Here is a 20,827-nt window from a genome sequence, read left to right on the forward strand (position 1 = left end):
GTCTGTCCCCAGTGGCTAAGGTTGGTTCAGTGGGTTTTGTAAGCTTCCTGGTGGAGGGGACTAGTGCCTGTGTTCTGGTGGATGAGGCTGGATCTTGTCTTTCTGTTGGGCAGGTCCACGTCCAGTGGTGTGTTTTGGCATGTCTGTGGCCTTATTATGATTTTTGGCAGCCTCTCTGCTAATGGGTGGTGTTGTGTTCCTGTTTTGCTAGTTGTTTGCATAGGGTGTCCAGAATTGTAGCTTGCTGTTCGTTGAGGGGAGCTGGGTCTTTGTGTTGAGATGGAGATCTCTGGGAGAGCTTTCTCCATTTGATATTATGTGGATTTGGGAGGTCTCTGGTGGACCAATGTCCACCACTCACGTCTCCCACCTCAGAGGCACAGGCTTGACACCTGGCCAGAGCACCAAGACCCTGTCAGCCACATGGCTCAGAAGAAAAGGGAGAAAAAGACAATAACATAAAATAAAATAAAGTTATTTAAATAAAAGTCAAAAAGTAATAAAGAAAGAAAGAAAGAAGCGAGCAACCAAACCAAAAAACAAATCCACCAATGATAACAAGCGCTAAAAAGTATACTAAAAAACAAAAGAAAACAAACAAAAAAACCAGACAGAACCCTAGGATAATTGGTAAAAGCATTGCTATACAGACAAAATCACAGAAAGAAGTATACACATACACACTCACAAAAAGGGAAAAAGGAAAAAAATATATACTTATTATATTAAAAAAAAAGGGGGCTTCCCTGGTGGCGCAGTGCTTGAGAGTCCGCCTGCCGATGCAGGAGACGCGGGTTCGTGCCCCGTTTCGGGAGGATCCCACATGCCGCGGAGCGGCTGGGCCCGTGAGCCATGGCCGCTGAGCCTGCGCGTCCGGAGCCTGTGCTCCGCAAATGGGAGAGGCCACAACAGTGAGAGGCCCGCATAACGCAAGAAAAAAAAAAAAAAAAAAAAAGGAAGAGAGCTACCAAATCAATAAAAAAAATCTACCAGTGATAATAAACTCTAAATACTAAACTAGGTTAAACATAAAACCAGAAACAAATTCGATGCAGAAAGCAAACCCCAAGTCTACAGTTGCTCCCATAGTTCACTGCCTCAATTTTGGGATGATTCATTGTCTATTCAGGTATTCCAGAGACATAGGGTACATCAAGTTCATTGTGGAGATTTAATCCATTGCTTCTGAGGCTGCTGAGAGAGATTTCCCTTTCTCTTCTTTGTCTGAGCAGCTCCCGGTGTTCAGCTTTGGACTTGGCCCCACTTCTGAGTGTAGGTCTCCTGAGGGAGTCTGTTCCCTTTTGGGAAATCTGAGGCCTTCTGCCAGCATTCAGTAGGTGTTCTGTAGGAGTTGTTCCACATGTAGATGTATTTCTGATGTATTTGAGGGGAGGAAGTTGATCTCCACATCTTATTCCTCCGCCATTTTGAAGGTCTGCCTTCGTAAGTCCCACTTTGTAGGAGAGCACCACTTTTCTCCAATTCCATAAAATCTTCAACAGTGATGAAAATATAGCCCACTCCAGGAACCTCACCCTCCTTATGTGGCCCTGTGGTGCCTAGAGCTCTGTTCAAAGGAAGCAGAGAAGCCATACGTATTCTCCCATGTTTCCATGGTCCTCATCAGTGTCTTCTCAAACCACCTGTACTGATCCAACCCATTCTCAGATCATAGAATTCTCTTGATAGAAGTAGTCCCCACTGAGCTTTGAATTTTTTCAGCCTGGATGTCCTGAATTTTTTTCTTTAAGCCAGACACAGTAACACAGAACTGTCACTGAGGTTTTTTTTTTCCCCCTCCTGTCAAATATGAAGCCTGCAGCACTTCACTCTCTCTCTCCCTCTCTCTCTCTCTTTCTCTCTCCTGCTCTCTCCCTCTCCCCTCTCTGGCTTACACTCTCTCCCTCGGTTTCTCTTTCCTCAACCCCCACCAGCAACCTCATTCTCTTTTCTGTTTCTTAATGTTTGTTTAATAAATACTCAATGTTTGTTCAATAAATACTCAATACTCAATAATAAAAATTTACAAGCTTTTAAATTAAATACAGCCAGGACAAACAGAAACTAAGATGAATAATGCATTAAAGTTGCAGAAGCCCCATTCTCTAAAACCATCATGATGAAAACTACAGGAAAAATGTTCCTACATTGTCAATCCTCACCCTCATAGACCCTTCCAAATCACATGTCTCCCATGAGCATTCATGAATGTTGACTGCATGATACTCATGTTCTGCTATAAATAAAAATATTCTGACTTCAGAGAGTCCTGTAATATCTGTATCAGAATTGTCTGATAAATTCATCAATTAGGATTCTGTTTCCAGTTCCAATAGTGAAAATCATCATAAATAGTTAGACTAGCAAAAGCTAGATATGAAGATGGAAGAAGAAAGAGTCTGGCATTCCAGGTAGAACCAACAGCATTAAAAGATGCAGGATAGCATAAGGCATGTATGCAGAACCCGGAGTTATACAATTGTGCTGTTAACTAATATAGTCTGGAACATGATACCACAACATAGGTTGATCGTTGAAGACTTTGCCTGGTATTCTAGGAAGGATGTTGAGCTTTATTTTTGTATAGTTTCTCATTACCTCTTTGTTTCCTTGATCCTTACACTCTCCAGCATCAGACCCCTCTGACTATGCTCCTGTCCCTTGCAGGACATTTGGTTCTGTCCAAAACGTTGATAAGACATTTGGTCTACACCAACAGGTTCTTGAAATTTGATCCTATCCAAAATGTTATGAGCATTTTTCGTCCATGCCAAATTGTTTTGGACAGGACCAAATATTAAGGAACTTCTGGCATGGACCATATGTCTGCTAACATTCTGAAAGGTGGGAACAACTCATTTTTCATTATATCTCTGGCATGTAATAGGTACTTTAAAATGCATGGTAAATGAAAGAAGTCTTCCAAAACTATGTGTTCTAGCTTTATCCTCTCCTGCCCTAATCCCTCCTCCCCATTTCACCAAGGTTATCTTTCTTAAACATAGATTTCTGCAGGTCACCCTCCCTTCATAAAACTCCTCATGGCATACCATGTCCTACAGGATAAAGCCCAGCCTCCTTATTCAGGCACACAAACCACTTCATAACTCTATCTTCACCTTTCTCTATGGGTCACACTAAAGCGCTTATGGTTCCCCAAACACATTATGTGCTTAGATCACTCCATGACTTCGAGTGCTTGTCTCTCCATTATTTACTTGTAAAACTCATTCTTCAAAATGTAAATCAAATTCCTCCTCCTCCTTTACAGGTAATTAACCTGCAGCAGCATTAACTGTTCTCATTTCTGGGCTACCATAGTATAATCTCCACTTTTTAACTCATTTCCTTGGCTGGTAATTACCTAGGCAAACACCTATCTCTCTTGCAATACTGAAAATAAGCAGAGAGCAGTAATCATAGATTGTTATTGTATTCCAAGTACCTGGCATAAGAGCTTTGAGAATGAATAGTAGGGTTAATAAATGTTCATTAATGGAATAAAAAAATTAACGATCACTACTGTTTTTGAAAGGTTTTTAGAAAGTTACCTTAATGGCTCAAGTAAGAGGTGATGAGAAACTCTTGTGATGAAGATAGAAAGAAACAACTGGGAGAGACATTTGGAGGTAAGCTGGAACACTGTTACCCTTGTCTACAGAATTATAAACTACATTCTCACTCATAAATTATGTAACTACTCTTCCTTGGTAAACATGTACTACTCTATTTTTGATGAAATAAATATGAAGAAATTCTGTTAGAAAATTTATTCTGTGTGTACAGTCTACTATTAGATGAATTTTTGTTGAATATATTTGACATATACACTGCATAAAGTTAAAGTGTACAACATACTAATTTGATACATTTATATATTGTAATATTGTTGATATAATGACATTTAGCATCTCTATCGCATCACATAATTATAGTAAAATATTGCTGCCTCTATTCATTACACTGCATATTAGATCTCTATGTCTTATTTACTACTCATTGCAAAGTTGTACCCCATAAGGGTTTGATAAGCATTTGTATTAAGGAGAAAATATCTTCCATTAATACCTTGGTTTTTAAATGAACAAACAATACCAACAGAAATCCAAAACCTAAAATCACATCATGATTGTATAATTCTTTTACCTTCTTTTGCTGGTGGAATGGTTGGAGGAAAAGTAGGTGGTTGAGTAGGAAGTGATTCTGTAAAGGAGAGGGAGAAAGAACATCAATTAAGCATCTCATCTGTGGCGAAGACAGGAAGGTCATGGAGTCATAACTCTTCAGGGGAGTCAGTGATTTTGACAACTGTCTTCTTTGAGAATTTAGTGAATTTAGTACCCACTATAAATCAGCCAAAGCCTGTGAAAACTGGTTCCAACCATCCCCTCAACATCAGACTGAAGGCTTGAAATGTCATTTTGCCACAATTCAGTTTACCCAGTGAGAGTCAATGCAATCAAACTGTCAACTACAAAGTGGTTTTAATGCTGATTTAAGGCTGGAACCCTGCCAGCCTATTTCAGATTAGTCTCTGGTTGCTTTCACACATATAATAAACTTTATTTCCATTCTGCCTAAGGATTGACCATCAATCCATGTTCAATAGCACTTTCTCCCTTTTTACCCTGCATCCCCAGGATGTGGTTGCCAAGGGAATCTCATTTACTCTTTACTACATTCAGACTGTGTCTGGGAAACTTTCAGTTTTGAGAACAAAATGGTAGGACCTTGGGAGGCTACGGTGTGTCCTGATCAGTTTAACCTGGATGATGAGGGATGAGAAATCTGTGTAATACGTGGAGGTGTGGTTTGGTTAAAGGTCACAGGTATAGTCACATCAGAGCAGTGACTTTCTTACCAATTCACATGGTAAAGTACCAGGAAGCTATGGCATCATTAGGTAAACATCCTAATATTATTTTTTTATATATTCTTTTTTTAAATTCTTATTTGACACTAAAGACTTAAGAAAAATTGAGAAAATTATTTTTATTATTCCAGTTTAATATGAGGGAAAACCCTCAACGAATCATAGCCATTCACACAGAGGAATGTCTAGCCTCTGCAGACAGTAAGCGCCAACTAGCTGGAAGGATTTGAGCTCAAGCAGACTGTTTGCTGGGAATGTTGTAAAAGGAATTCCTTCACTGCCAGGAAGGTTGGAAGAGACAAATTTTAAGGTCTCTTCCAGTTCTAGGAGCCAATAAAATAATATTATTTGAGTAAACTGATTCAACATTTAAAGGAATGAGGTATATTACTGATATGGAAAAATGGAAAAGTGTTTGAGATTAATCCTTATGTGAAATGAAGCAGAAAACCATGGTATGATCCCATCTGTGAAAAATGAAAAAATCCTATTTAACTGATAAATATAATATTGATTTATCTATATGGTTACACACACACACACACACACACGCACACACACACACACACAACAGGTAACAGGTAGAATTTCTTGAAGGAGACCAAGCTGGTACAAATGGGTATTTCTGGGAAGAAAGAATGAGGAAAGAGGGAAGGAGACAACACAATATATACCTTCTGTTGCATTATTACAGATATAGAATATCACTTTTTTCTTTTAAAGGCAATTTTTTGGAAACTAAAAAGTTTCAAAAGTAAAAGCATTTGAGACATTTAAATATTAAAACTAGGACTGCAAAACTTTTTTGAAAGCACCATAAAATCCTTCTAGAGCCAGATGTATTTATCTTAAAATTTGTGGAAGCAGTGGGTCATCTTTACAATGGTGCATTTTCTTTAATGTGAAAAACTGAGGCATATCCTAACTTTAGTCAATAAATCAAGAACAAAATCAGTGAGTGGCTCTGGAAGCCAGATCAGTATGTTTGGTCAGAACATCTGGTCTAAGAGTCTCTTGGGTAAGAAGAACCACAGTGAACTGGGAACATGTGTTTATATTCTCTGTGTGGCACACAGATGGTCCCTGTATTCAAGTCTGTGAGAAGCTGTCACATAGAAGAGGGAACAGTCTCAATCTGCATTTGCTTCAGAAGGTTGAACTAGAGCCAGTGGGTAGAAGCTATAAGATGACACATGTCCCCAACAGAAGGAAAACATTTACACCAAACAGAGCTTTCCAAAATAACCCTGGACTGGTAGTTAACAGTTGTGAGGTTAAGGTTAGGGGAATCTGAAGGAAACCAGAGTCCCCAAACTCAAATAGTTTTAGAGGTCAGTCAAGTAATGAATGGGAGCAAAGAACATAGCCTAAACATTAAGGAATAACAAACTTAAGAGCACATACGCTGTCTAAAAGAGACAGCAGTTACTGAGTTTCTGTAGATGTAGCACCATGAGGATCTGTGTGCCCTGTGTTGTCAGATCTTTTGAATTTTCAAGAACACTTTAAAACTTAAAAAATAAAATCGCCCAGAGAAAAACATAGCTGACAGTGAGATCTAACCCCATGACCATCAGTTTGTGACTTCCGGGAAGACAGCAAGGGTGATAACAAAAGTACCTGTTCAATAAGATACAGGTTGAGAAGTTCCTCAGCAGGCTCTTTTCATTGGATCTTTACCACCACCAAAGGAGGTAAGAGAGCAGGTATTTAATTTTATTGGTAAGCAAAAAGCAGCTCAGAGACGTTAAATTGCCCAAGGCCACAGTGCTAAAAAGGACACCAACCAAGCCTATTTGACTCTAAATCTCATGCACTACCAGGCCTCTAATAATTTTGAAATTATATAATCCTCTATCCATAAAACAAATTCTAATGAGCAATCAAAAGCAACAAACAACTGATACATTCTCCATTGTGGATAAACCTCAAAAACATATGCTAAGTGAAAGATGTCAGATGCAAAAGACTACATATTACGTATTTCCATTTACATGAAATGTCTAGAAATGTACAAGAAAAGAAAGTAGACTGCCTGGGGCAGACAGTAGGAAAGAAGACTCACTGGGGATGAGCTTGAAAGCTCTCTGGATTGATGGGAAGGTCCTAACATTGGATTGTAGTGATGGCTGCACAACCTTTTAAATGTACCAAAGATCATTGAATTGTATGCTTAAAATGGGTGAATTTTATGGAATGTAAATTATACCTTAAAAATACATGTGTCATGTAAACTGTTGAATATTTCAGTGTTATGAAATAAAGTCTCTGTGTTGGAAAGTAGATGATTCCATTAACTATACTTTCATCTTATCTGTTGGAAGATTATATATATTGATGATGATTTCTTTCTTCATGTTCAGAGCAACTGAAAGGCCTACATACACAGGTAGTAGAACTTTCTAAACATCAAATGCATGATACAGGGGCTACCAAGAAAGCCCATCGCCCACCACCTATTCCTATACCAATCTTTGGGGATTTCAAGTTTAAGTTCAAGATACTGAGTTGGGGACACACAAATGTCCCCTGGAATTCACTACCATTCAAATCATTTTAATGTTTGTGGCCTCTAGGTCAGGAATCCTTGATTAAAAGGATACCAAGAAGTTGACATACCAAGAAGTTGATACCCTCCTTGCTGTTTAGAACATGTAAAAAGTGCCTTGTTTTCATTTTATACTTTGCCTTTCCCTTCAGTGCGTCAGATTTCCAGCCAGTTTGGAAAAAGAGTGAGAGCCTCTTAAGTAGGCAAGTCTAGCGTCAGCCAGTTGGAACGTCTTGGCTCCATTCCCACCCTCATGGCTGTAGTAATGTGCCATTGTTTTAATGTCGGGACCCAGTCCTTACACTTCATTTCACACTCCACATTCCACAGATGTTCCTAATGGAAATAGATCACAATATAGGTCATTGTTTCAAGCACTTTGCCATCCTATGGCCTTATAGTCCCCGTGACAACATATGGAGGATGGAAAAAAACCATACAGATGACATTAGTGGGCCACAAGCAGGGAATTCTGGGACTGAATAAGACACACAAAATTTGTATTACAGATATTCCCACACAGCAATGGCTAATATTTTTCTAAAGATTTTTGAACCAAAACAGGACGCCTAAAATACCATTTGTTCATGAAGACAGGGATCAGGAGAGAACACGCGTGGCTTACGTGTTTGTTTGTTTTTTTTTGCCGTACGCGGGCCACTGCTGTGGCCTCTCCCATTGCGGAGCACAGGCTCTGGACGCGCAGGCTCAGCGGCCATGGTTCACGGGCCCAGCCGCTCCGCGGCATGTGGGATCTTCCCGGTCCGGGGCACGAACCCGTGTCTCCTGCATCGGCAGGCGGACCCTCAACCACTGCGCCACCAGGGAAGCCCTGACTTACGTGTTTTTTCCGTTATGCTCACACTGGGTCCCTCAATCTCGTGGAGCTTTGTGTAAACACTGATTTTATATTCTGAATCAGGCTGAAGTCCATAGAAGCAATGTCTGTTTGTCCCTCCACCCAGAGTGGATTCTTGCTTTTGTGTATCTATAATAAAAACAAAACAAAACATCCATGAACAAAACACACATACATGAACTTTTAAAAAACTTTTGAAAAACAGCCATCAGTAGATGATTTGCTTCTAAAATGCTTAATATGCATGGCCTATTCAGATAACTCCAGAATGAATTAAACTTGTTTGAGGGGGTGTATCTTTTTTTAAAGAGTTAACATTTCCACTGTTTTTTTATATAATTGAAAATCACATTTTACATGTTCAGAAATGAGACTGACTAGTAAAAGGCTGCTGAGGTCAATCCTTTAACAAATGGAGAACTGTTCATGTTTATAATTATATGTACACATCTTAATTGACCTTTTGAACAGGTGTCAAGGTGAGTATATTTATATATATATATTTATATAATTCTAAAAATTAGAATTCCCTTTTATTCAATATGATTCTCCAGAGCACAAACAATTAAAACTTGACATAAAAAGATACATCCTTTTGGCCCCATACAACTTATCACCATACAATAGGATGCCGTTCTTGCCAGTGGCCTAAAGATATAAGTATGGAGTTAGAAATTGTAGGGAGCTAAGCAGGTCTCATGCCTGTGGGCTAAGAAGTGGGCTTCCAGGGTCTCAGAAGCTTCATCTATGGGTCCAGGCGGTTTGCATAGTTGCCACAAATGCAGGCAAGAGCTTGGAACAGCACTGGGACAGCCAGGGTGTCCCCGGACTGTCCAATTCATACCTCTCAGTCTTGATTTTTCACTGACACTCAGGATTTCTTTCGATAGCAAAGGAGACTGCTAGGAAGCTAGGAGGAGGCTCTCCAAATTCCTTGGATTCACTTTAAAGATCCTTTTTTATTCTTTTAAAATCATAATTGAGGAAATAGGACATGGTGCTTAAGTGGCTTACGACCATAAATCATCCCATACATCTTGGTCTCCCAACTCCTGGTTCCGATATTCTTTTTGTTCTACCAAGGAGACATGCCACACACAGCCATTTCCACTGCCACCTTCTCTGTCCTGGCTCCACCATGGCAGAGGCATGACAAAGCATTTAGGAGGTCTGATTAACTGTTGGCTAATTTCTTCATTCCCATATCCACAGCAAAATTTCTTTGTCTTCCTAGAAGAATTAGTGCTTGCCCTCAGGTTTGGAGACTGGGAGAAGTTGGATTAATTATATTAGTCACTTCCTGAGAGCTTACTATGGTACCTGGTTCAGTGCTTGGTATTTAATGATAAAAATAAGAGCAAAGGTAGTAATGGCCAACATTTAGTGAGTACGTACCACGTACCAGGCACTATTCTTAGGATTTTATGTGTATTAATTCATTGGATCCTTATAATATTTATAATTATCCCCAATTTAAAGACAAGAAACTGAAGGCTAGGAAAGTTAGTAGCTTACCCAAGTCCATACACTAAGTAGCAGAAGTGAAATGTAAATTCAGAACTTGAAGCCCAGTCTCAGAGGATGTTGCTTTAATTTCCATTAATATATCATAGAATAATATAAGTTAACTATACAATTTTTTTCAAAACGAAAGAGTTGGAGAGCTGCTGAGTGCATATGAAATTAGTAAGCATGACAGTAGGGAGATCACATGAGTCCTCGTGGCTCAGTGCTTTATAGTTCCATTGGACACAGCTGCCTACCTTGGTGGCTTCCATTACTGAAGAATTTAAAATGGGGTTTTTTTCATAGGCATAGAATGTTTATTTATTTATTTTTTAACCATTATTTATTTTTTAACCATGGATAATTGGTTAAGAAGAATCCCTGCTACCATGAAAAAAACTACCATGCAAATTTCCCTCTAGATTGATTTTCATCTGATCCACAAATTGCATCCTAGTCAAAGCCTTATATAGTTTTATTTCTAGGAATTTAAAAACCAGTATTTAAAAACTACATTGATTAGATATTATACATATTTCTGAGAACTCCTGCAAAATGTTATTTATAGTTTATTAAATATGAACAAAATATAGAAAATATTAAAAAATACCAGTTGCAGGGAACTATATTCAATATTTTGTAATAACCTATATGGGAAAAGAATCTGAAAAAGAACATATAAACATATGTATATATGTGTGTATACATATGTATATATGTATACACACATATATATAAATGAATCACTTTGCTGTACACCTGAAACTAACAGTGTAAATCAACTATACTTCAATAAAAAATAAATAAATTTTAAAAAAGATAGAGCAAAAAAAAATTGCTTTTTTAAGCATAAAACTTGAAGATGTTAACAAGTGATTTGGGGCTATTTTGAAAGTATAATATCTAATACATATATGAACAAAAATATATTTATTATAACATACATGTCAGAACAAACATGATATATGTCATTTAAAATTTTGTCTATGGACAAATCCTGATTTTTTTAAATATAATTAAATTAAGGCCATTTGTTGAAAGCAATTTGAAATTTATTTTTATAATTGTGAATATTAAAGACTTTCAAAAGTGAACATAATATAATCTCTAGTAATGTATTTATGTGGAATGACTTAAGGTCTACCTCAATATTTTCTGTGTCATATATTATTCAAAATAATGAACTAAAAAATTGTTAAGGTGTTTGTGAGATTATGTATTGCTGTGAAAGGAGTTTAATAGTAAGAAAATATTAGTAAACCCTGCCCTCTGCTTTGCTGATGTCCAAGTTCAGTCTGGGGTTCCCAGGCTCAGAACTCCATAATAGCGGCTTCCTTCTGACCATTAACCACTCTTTGGAGCCTCCTGCAAGCTTCTGTGAGCCACCTGTAATACAAACATTTCCCAAATCCATGCATGGATCATCTTTATCTATCTCCACCAAAGCTTCCAGGACTCTCCAGGAATCAATCCTAGAAATGCACTTTTCTGTCATTTCCTCTATTTCTCATGAATACCCATGTCACAGACCCTTGACAATAGAATATAAATGGGCTTCACTACTACTACAAAAACAAAAACAAAAAATCTACAAATCATTGGAAAACTGGAACAGATACAGGAAAATTAATGGGAAACAGAATCAGTTTGATCCCAGTGCTAACGAAGAAGGGTTACATGAATGGGGATGTATCCATGATGCTTTTGGCATGTGTGATTCAGGTCTAATGGCTTTGCCTTAAAGAAAAACATTTAATGCGATCAAATGATGATTAATTTCCTCAACACCTTGTGCCAAAAGCCAGGAGTTAAATTTATTTTTTTGGAACGGGGGAAAAAAATCTGTCATTGTGCATTCATTCTTATGAAGCAAGGCTAAATACATTCTCTGAGTTACTGTCATAGGGATCATCCTGATACCAACTTGACTCCCCCAAATGTCCTATGAGTGGTTACTGAGACCCACAAGCAAGGAATATCCAGGATCCAGGATAGTCAGCTGGAATTTAATGATATATGCTTCCACTCTCCAGGTCTTTCAAATACCCTGACCCCCAAGCATAATATCACTGCTTCAAAAAAAGTTTAATCTTGAGAATAGGTTTTTGTTTCATATGATCATTTGGGGGGGGATCTGGTCCCTGATAAGGTAGGCTCTCCACTATGCTGCAATTCTGTATTCTTGTTAATGGATGACACAGCAAAACTGATATTTTGGTACCGAAAGATAGAAGACAAGTTGAGCATTCTTTGAAACTTTAAAAAATCAGGCGAAAAAGAAAGTCACCAAGTTAATGTGATTAGGGAGGGAATACAGTATCGTGGTCCATGTGCTGTATAAATACATGAACTTGAAGGGAAACACTACATCCAACCTCCGGTGTCACTTCAACTCAGAAACAGCTGGACAGAGAGACAGAACTCTTGAGCATCTGCAGAACTAACGGAGGGTCTCATGGGGTTCTGGGTTATTCAAAACCACCCCAAAGTCTCTGACTTTGGTCTGTCCTACGATTAACCAAAAGCCTACAATTTAATTTGGAAAGTGGATGACTGACTCAAAAGCAGATCTGAATTCAGTCTCTCTTGAGAGTACTTGATTCTTCTGGTAATCTTTCTTTTTCTCTTTATTGGCAATTAAAAAATGTCAAGGGCTTCCCTGGTGGCGCAGTGGTTGAGAGTCCGCCTGCCGATGCAGGGCACACGGGTTCGTGCCCCGGTCTGGGAAGATCCCACGTGCCGCGGAGCGGCGGGGCCCGTGACCCATGGCCACTGAGCCTGCGCTCCGCAAAGGGAGAGGCCATAGCAGTGAGAAGCCCTTGTACCGCAAAAAAAAAAAAAAAAAAAAAAGTCAAAATATTTACACGGGTAGAGGACAGCTGTTGTTTTTGCCTGTCTTGCATCTAATCTTTCTTTCTTTGAATCCATTCCTCCCCACTCTGAGTCTTTTTGATTTGGAAAGGACTGAATAAGAACGCCCACCTACCCCTCCAGACACAGGGCTGGGAAGTAACCAGGTTTCACCCATAATTTTATTTCATGCCCTTGAACTCAATAACAGATTTAGGAGCATGTGACCCCAAACCAGGCCAATACAACTCAGTTCCTGGACTTTTGTAGGAATAATTGAGAAAGAGGAGTTCTCTTTTCAGTAAAACTATTAAGCTGGAAGCTAGGAGTATGTAATTTGGATTAGACTGGGGCCAACTCACAATCTGGCTGAGAACGAAGGCAGAGGAGAGCAGAGCAGAAGCATGGAGCAAGGCTTCATCTCGATGAAATTGTTTGAACACCTAGATTTAGACATGCCTAAAGCCAGATACTGTTGAACTTCTCAGTATGTTAGCCAAGAAATTGACCCTTTCGCTTAAGTCCCTTTTATTCGTGTTTCTACCACTACCAAACAAAACAAGCAAACCTGAATGATACAGCCTTGCTGCTTTATTCACAAAACCTTGGAAATTTATAGGTATTACCTCAGGTGAAAGCCTCAAAAGAAGTCATTTAGGAGAAACTGAAGCCCAGAGAAGAAAGGTGACCAGCAGCTGTGGTCAGAGCAGACGCAAACCCACCGACTTCATCTCAGGATGAAAGTGCACTGACCAGACCATGGGAAATACACACACACACACACACACACACACACACACACACACACACACTGAGAAAACTACCTGTCAAACAGTAGGAGTTTGGCAGAGACATTCATAAATAAGCCAGCCTGGGATGAGGCTTTTCTCCATCGCATGGAGGAATTGGGTCCCATTTCTCTCTAGTTTCTCCTCTGATTGAGGGGGAAGGGCTAAAATTTCTACAGAGGTAGCATATGTAGCCAGTGGGAGATATTACAGAGTTAAAAAAGCGGGAGCCCTGGGACTCATGTGCCCATGGAAGAAGGGGCATCTGATCACAAGTCCTTCGAAGGCAGTGATCAGGATAATGATCACATTTCTCTGTGAGATAAAGAAACTCAACCTAATTCTTCCCCACTCCAACGTGGAAAGACTCTTCCCTGACCTAAACTGTGTAAGTTAAAATATCTAAACATATTCCCTACTGCTCTCCCCACATTATCTCCCCACCCTAAACATCAATTAGAATCTGTTGCTGTCTAGTTGGTTAATAATATGCAGTTGGACACCTGAGTGAATAAGATGTAGGCTAACTGGGCTTAGAAATCTCTCAGCTATAAGTGCCGATGAAAAATAAATTGAGCAACACTTTTGTTCATTCCTATTGAATTGAGACTGTTGAGGCTCAGTCAAAGAGGTTTTTGGCAGCCTGAAAACAATCCTGGGAGAGTACAAATTGACTTAACTGGAAGAAGGAAATAGGGACTTGCATTGTTTGCTAGTAAAAATCTGGGCATCAGAAAGAGCATACTGAGGTTTTAAATTACCAGATCAATGTTATCAGACCCATCAATCACATCCTCTGATAAGAATCCCAGTGCCATTTTGCAAATATGCTAAAGTAAAATCATTAAAAAAAAAAATAATAAACTGGTGGATTTCACTAATCCCATGATAGACAGTTTTGATATCTTTATGTCAATCTACATAATTACAATTTTTAATGAAAGCCAGTGAATATCTACAGGAACCTATGTCTCAATGCCAACTTCTTAAATGATATAAAAGATAAAAATATTCTGGAGTAGTTTGGAAGTGTGATTTTTATAGCTACTATTTTGTTAAAGCTTAACAAATACCACCAAATGTGATAAATGTCAACCCTTCTATATTAAAGTGTGACTTAGCTAGTCTTAAAAAGATAAATGAAACATAACTCCTCAAGATTTATAGTTGTTTCTCAAACAGTTGCATATCTTTCATCTAATTCTGCTTAAGCATCCCATAAATCACATAAAACCACCACAAAACCCATATGATTTGTCCTGACTTTCCCTTATTCAATGTTTATTCCAGATTAAAGCCACTCCCATAAGCTTAGCCAATGTCTGGATAAAGAGACCCTTACGGGATCACATGCAGGGAATCAAGGAATTAATAGCTTAAGCACGCCTGCGGAGACAATGCCTTGGTTGGTGTTGGCAGGAATCTCTTCTGGTGTCCTCATCGCCTATTTTCGTATTCTCAGCATATGTCCAAACACTCTCAGCACTCTACTAAACTGTGCTTTCCAGTTTCTGGACTGGATCAAAAGTGGGATTTCTGCATGTTGAATGTAGTTATAGCCAGGGATGTGGGCTACGAACTAAATTCAGTCCTATCCAGACCCGAAAACTTAGCTCTTTCTGCTTTTTCAAATGGGGAAATCATGATCATTTACCCAGAAAGAAAAAAATTTAACGATCTTATTAGCAAGTTTGAAAGATTTAAAAAAATCATCTGGGATTCTCTAGTGTCTATGTCCTCCCCCAAAATAACAAGACACATCTCTTCTACTGATAATACAAATCTGATTAAAGTAATTTTCATTATTGTATCTCATCTTCTGAATATTACTCATGCTGATAATGTGAAAAAAGGATTAATGATCCCTAGAAACTCATTTTTGGGGAATCAGTCTTTTGTCACTCTTCTTGATACTTTTAGTGAAAATAAGCAGACATTTTTAGTGTTTCAACTTTGAAGCCAAGTCCCAAATTGTAGATGTACTTGAGAGCTGTGATGCTGAAGAACCTGTCCATGATAGCATAGATACCTCATATCATCTCCTGAATGAGGGTTTGCTGCTCATCAATTATCCCCAAAAGTAAAAAAAAAAAAAAAAAAAAAAACCACTGAGAAAAACATTCGAGTCAAACCTAGATCCCCATGGAGTAAAGACCAACATAACAGCGCCATATAATTTTAACATATGTTATCAGTCCTGCCTATTCAGCTCCTATCACCAATGGCAGCTTACATTTCCTGGGTGCTTAATATGTGCAAAAGCACTGCTGCAAATGTTTTACATGGATTCTCTGAGCTTAATCCTAGCAGAATGCCACAAGATCAGCACTACGGTTCTACCCATTAACTACAGATGGGAAAATGGAGGTTTGGAGAGGTTAAAAAATTGGCTTAACCAGCCGTCCTGATTCCAAACCCTGAACGATCCATAACATAATATTGCCTCCTCAAGAAGAATGCTTTCGTCTAATGTTCCTTGTGTGTTGTCCACAGTGACTGGCACAGAGTACATGAGTGCTTGACAAAAACATATGTGATGGATTGCACTTACCCTGGCGGGATTCTATAACTATCCTGTAGGCAGTGGCATGACGTTGCACCTGCCAGCGAGCACACAAGCTGGTCGTTTGGATCTGGTCTGCCTGAAGACTGGTCACACCCAAAAACACTGTAGTGAAATAGAAACATAACTATGTCACATTGCAGACAATGCCACAAATGTCCCCAAGTCTGAATTAACATGGTAAAATTCGAATTCAAAGTTCCATAGCCAGTGGTGGGAAATTCGTCAAGTCACAAAAAATTAGTGCACAAAAGATGAACTATTTTATGACTTAAAAAAGCAGTTGTGGGCTTCCCTGGTGGCGCAGTGGTTGAGAGTCCGCCTGCTGATGCAGGGCACACGTGTTCGTGCCCCGGTCCGGGAAGATCCCACATGTCGCGGAGCGGCTGGGCCCGTGAGCCATGGCCGCTGAGCCTGCGCGTCCGGAGCCTGTGCTCCGCAACGGGAGAGGCCACAACAGGGAGAGGCCACAACAGTGAGAGGCCCGCGTACAGCAAAAAAAAAAAGCAGTTACAAAACATGATGTATGATAGGGTCTGTCTGCTATTTGCAAACACAAAAGAAAATATATATTCTGGAAAAGACCAGAAGCAAGGGTAGTAAACTTACGGGTGATTTTAAATCTTTCCTCTTTATTTATGTGTGCTTTTAAAATATTCCACAATTAATATATAATACTTTTATAATAAAAACGTTTAATACAATATGCACTCATCAACAACTGAAAGATAGTCATGGTTTAAATGAAAGGGAAGAGCAAAGCAGACAAAGGGGAAGTCTTATTCAGACAGGAACAGTTCACACGAACTGGCCTTCAAAACATGATTGAATGAGAATGGATACATATGTGAAAATTTAAAAAGGAAAGATTTTACACAGATAAAAAATAATCAAAAGAAATACACAGATTCTTATACTCTTAGAGCAAACACTGGGATATTCAAAAATGATTCACAGGGAGTTTATTTGCGGAAGCAGTAAAAATATTGTTTCTCCAAAATACAATAGAGGACTAAACATTCAGTGTTTATCACTTAGGTCCGAGCAGAAAAAGCAGAAAATTAAGAATGTTTACCTTCTCTAATGACCTCTGGCTTCATCCACATCATTTCCTCGTACTTTCCCTCTCTTTTGTCTACTTCATAAAGTTTAAAAATAGCTTATAATTACTTTTCAAGACAGTAGAGATAATCTGGACTAATCACCGTTTGCATCTTGACATTATTCCTTCCTGTTAGGTCAGCAAGGGAAAACCGCCTTCCCTGAGGCCAATTAAACAACCCTCTCCCCCCAACAAAAAAGGAAATCAATAACGATTTATATAACCACACTAAATTTAAAAAAACACCTTGAATTAATTTGTTTGCCATTGTATGGGGTTTTATCTTGCTTGGGAGAAAGAGAGAAAACAAATAATAAGCCAATCTAATTTTTACTTTAAGGGTAGACTATAAAACAGCTCAATACCCTCAGTCTTTTAAAATATATTTGGAAATAATCACCACATTTATTAAAGGGGAGAAGAGCAATGAAACAGAAGAAAGAGGGGAGCAGAGAAAGGAGGTTAAAAAGGGGCAAGAAAGAGTAAGAAGAAAGACCAATAGAACATCATGGACATAAAACACGGCACAAACAGAAAGGGTAATCTGCAGAGGAAAATGAAGATAAACTAGAGGAGGGAGGTAAGAAAGGGTAGGGAAATGTACAGGGGACTCCAAGCTGTTCCTAAGGAGGGACTGAGGGGTTGCTACAATGGCACAACACAGGGAAATTACTTGCAGTTTACAGTAGTACCTAAAACAGTATCATTTCAACAGCCAAGTACGAGATCAGAACCACAGGCCAAAGCCTTCCTAGGTCTGTTGAAGACAGAGACTATTTCTTCTGAGATTAAACTGATTCCATATCTAGCCTTTAAAATCTAAAGATATTCCATAAAAGAGAATTCAGGAAGCTTTCTCTAATGAAAGGATAGGCCCTATATAAAACATAGTTGCCAGAAATTGGTGGCTTGGGGTTTGGCCTAATATATGCCTCATCCTTACAAATTCCTTTTATTGGATTAATTTTTTGATTAGCAGTCAGAGTGAGATATGGCCCAAATGCATAAAGCACAATTATTACAATAATAATAGTGGCTATTCATTGAGTGCTTGCCATATGATAGACACTTTTTATACATTATCTCTTTAATCCTGCCAAGCAGCCTGTAAACAGTTATGATTATCTTCATCTTGGAGTTGAGAAAATTTAGGCTCAGAGAAGTTAAGTAATTTGCTCAAGGCCTTAGCTAATAAGGAGAAGATTTAAGGTTTATACTTCTGATTATACCACGATGATCATTCTCGATGCGGGGCATGTACTGTTGATAGCACTCAGGATAATTTCAGTGATCACACAGCCAAATCATTTTTATTTTGGTCATTTATGTATTAACCTTTAACGTGTATTGAAAATACTGGTTTTCTGTTTAGAGTAATCTGTGGGTTTTAAAAGCATTTGAGTAAAAAAAAAAAACAGAAACTGTAAGTCCATTTAAAGAAATATATTAAACAGATGGTGTGGAAGCATAACAAACGTCAGGAATATGGAACATATGTGCTAGAGTTGGAAAACACTGCATTATGCCATGGGTGTCTGCGAGTGGTGCATGCCAAGGAGAAGTCCCAGATGGTGAGCAGACAGCATGTAAACCCTTAAAAGATAGAGAAGGAAGTCTTTTGAGTGGTGCAAGTATCTTTTATGGATGGTGTGTGTGTGTGTGTGTGTGTGTGTGTGTGTGTGTGTGTGTGTGTGTGAGAGAGAGAGAGAGAGAGAGAGAGAGAGAGAGAGAGAGGGAGGAGGGGCAAAGGCTTTGAGAAAAGGCAAATTTCCCCCTGGCTCAACTTCGATGGGTTTTGGCCGCATCGGGCTATACAGGGTGGTTGGAAAATTTCACCTAATTTGAAAAATACCAACAAAGACTTCCCAGAAGGAAATCCCATCCACCACCATTAAATATATTGGAATGCCAGGTTCTGACATTCCGTCTGCCAACTAGGACTCTGAACTATAGCCCTGAGTAAGGAGCACACCTTTCTTTCCACGAAACACCATCCAGAAAGGGCAAGGCTGAGGAAAAGAAAAACCAACCACCAAGTTGAAGCAGGGGTTGAGTTATAGGGAAAACAGAGCAGCAAAACCACATGTAGGGGATGAAATGACAGGACATCAGTCTTACGTGTTTTCACCACGCCTGTTAGAGCGTCGCTGAAACCTGAGGCCTGGGAAGCAAATATTTTCACGTTGTAGTCCATTCCACTGAGGAGGTTTGTAATAAGGATGGTGTTAATGTTAGCCCCTACGAATGTTTCCAGCGTTGGGCCAGCAACTAAGAAGAAAGAGCGTATTTCAGTTATAACAGAATGTGGAAAAATGGAAACACTCCTCCACTGTGTTTCAGATTGCCCCAAAGGCAAACAGCAGAGCTGGGGTTTGGATCTAGCCCCATTTAGCTCCAAGACTTACATACCTGACGCCCAGCCTAAGGCTCTTTTTAGGCAACGAGTTCTTCCCCTAGTACTTGAAGAAGCTGGCCCACCCCACAATCCACCACCCGCCATAGTGTGAGGCCTTCACAGTGGAGCTCCTATGTTGTCATAGGCTTTGGGGCATGTGCTAAACACAAGTCATTTTCAGTTACCCCACCTCAGACACCCAGCTTTGTCCCCGGACAGCATGCAAGTGGCCTTAGCAGCAAATTTTATCATGGACACTATGCCATACCTTGCCACATGGGGGACCAGCATATATGTTACCATTATGGGCTTTATCCACTCCTCTTATGCTTTTTAAGACCAGACAGATGACACTTGTACTCCAAGGCCCTTGACTATCTGGCTTCTTTGGGCTTCTACATTTTCATCTCTGTTTCAACCCAGAGGAATCTCTGATCATTAAAAACACTCCATGCTATGTGTCCTATACAAGTGTATTTACCTCCTGCCTCTTCCCCTATGTGCTCATTCTTTGAGCGCTTTGACTTAATAAGTTCCTAAAATACTTATCACTTTACTCCAGAGCCCCCTCCTTCCAACAATATGTTTATATTTTTCTGTATGTATGTGTTATCTCAGTAGAGATTTTCCCACACCCCCAACTCTCAATGCAAATGACATCATACAGTTCTTCCACTTGACCTAGAACCGGATTTTTCAACCTCAGCACTGTTGACATTTTGGGCTAGATAATTTTTTATTCTGGAGCAATGGGGGAGCAAGTTGCCTACAGTGACTTGTAAGATGCTTAACTGTACCTGCTAGAGGCCAACAGCAACTCCCTACACCCCAAGTTGGGACAGAACGTAGACAACCAAAATATCTCTGTTGGGCAGCAAAACTGTACCAGTTAAGAACCACTGGCCTAAAACAAAGCTATTTTCCCTCAGAAAATCTGGTAAGTATTTATAGAATGGCCCAAAGAAGAAATTCAGCAGGGCTGTTTTGCAAATGAACACACGCCTCAGGCCTAAAGAAAAGAAACAAAAAAGTTGGTGTTGGATGCCAAGGCATCAGTCTTGAGCAGGCTAGTGCATTCATGGTATATTCTTGCTATTTCATTTTTATGGTTCATAGATATGTTTGTCTGGAGAAATTGGAGGTGGAGTATTTTAACTGTATGGACCTAGATAATGGGACACGATAGAAAAGTCTGGAAGGTGTTTTAGAGGCAAGAGCTACATCTCAGATGACAGATTGAGACTCACAGAGTTTTTGAGGGCAGAAAGAGCTTTTTAATGACCCAGAGGATGACTTTTAAATTTTCCTGCCAAATCAAGAAAAATAATAGGAGAACCCTTTCC

The 20,827-nt window shown here is 39.2% G+C and overlaps 1 protein-coding gene across 1 annotated transcript in view; it reads right to left on the reverse strand.

Annotated features, from left to right (window-relative positions):
• COL14A1 (collagen type XIV alpha 1 chain) overlaps positions 1–20,827 on the reverse strand; it is a 231,472-nt gene that overhangs the window by 107,985 nt on the left and 102,660 nt on the right. Inside the window, exons 21-24 of the mRNA XM_007451664.1 lie at positions 19,208–19,357; positions 15,976–16,092; positions 8,263–8,409; positions 4,147–4,203 (exon numbers count right to left, since the gene is read on the reverse strand). Of these exons, the coding sequence (XP_007451726.1) occupies positions 4,147–4,203; positions 8,263–8,409; positions 15,976–16,092; positions 19,208–19,357 (471 nt within the window). The remainder of the gene's footprint in view (positions 1–4,146; positions 4,204–8,262; positions 8,410–15,975; positions 16,093–19,207; positions 19,358–20,827) is intronic.

This window comes from Lipotes vexillifer, unplaced genomic scaffold (genome assembly GCF_000442215.2).
Source record: "Lipotes vexillifer unplaced genomic scaffold, Lipotes_vexillifer_v1.1 scaffold440, whole genome shotgun sequence".
NCBI lineage: Eukaryota > Metazoa > Chordata > Mammalia > Artiodactyla > Lipotidae > Lipotes > Lipotes vexillifer.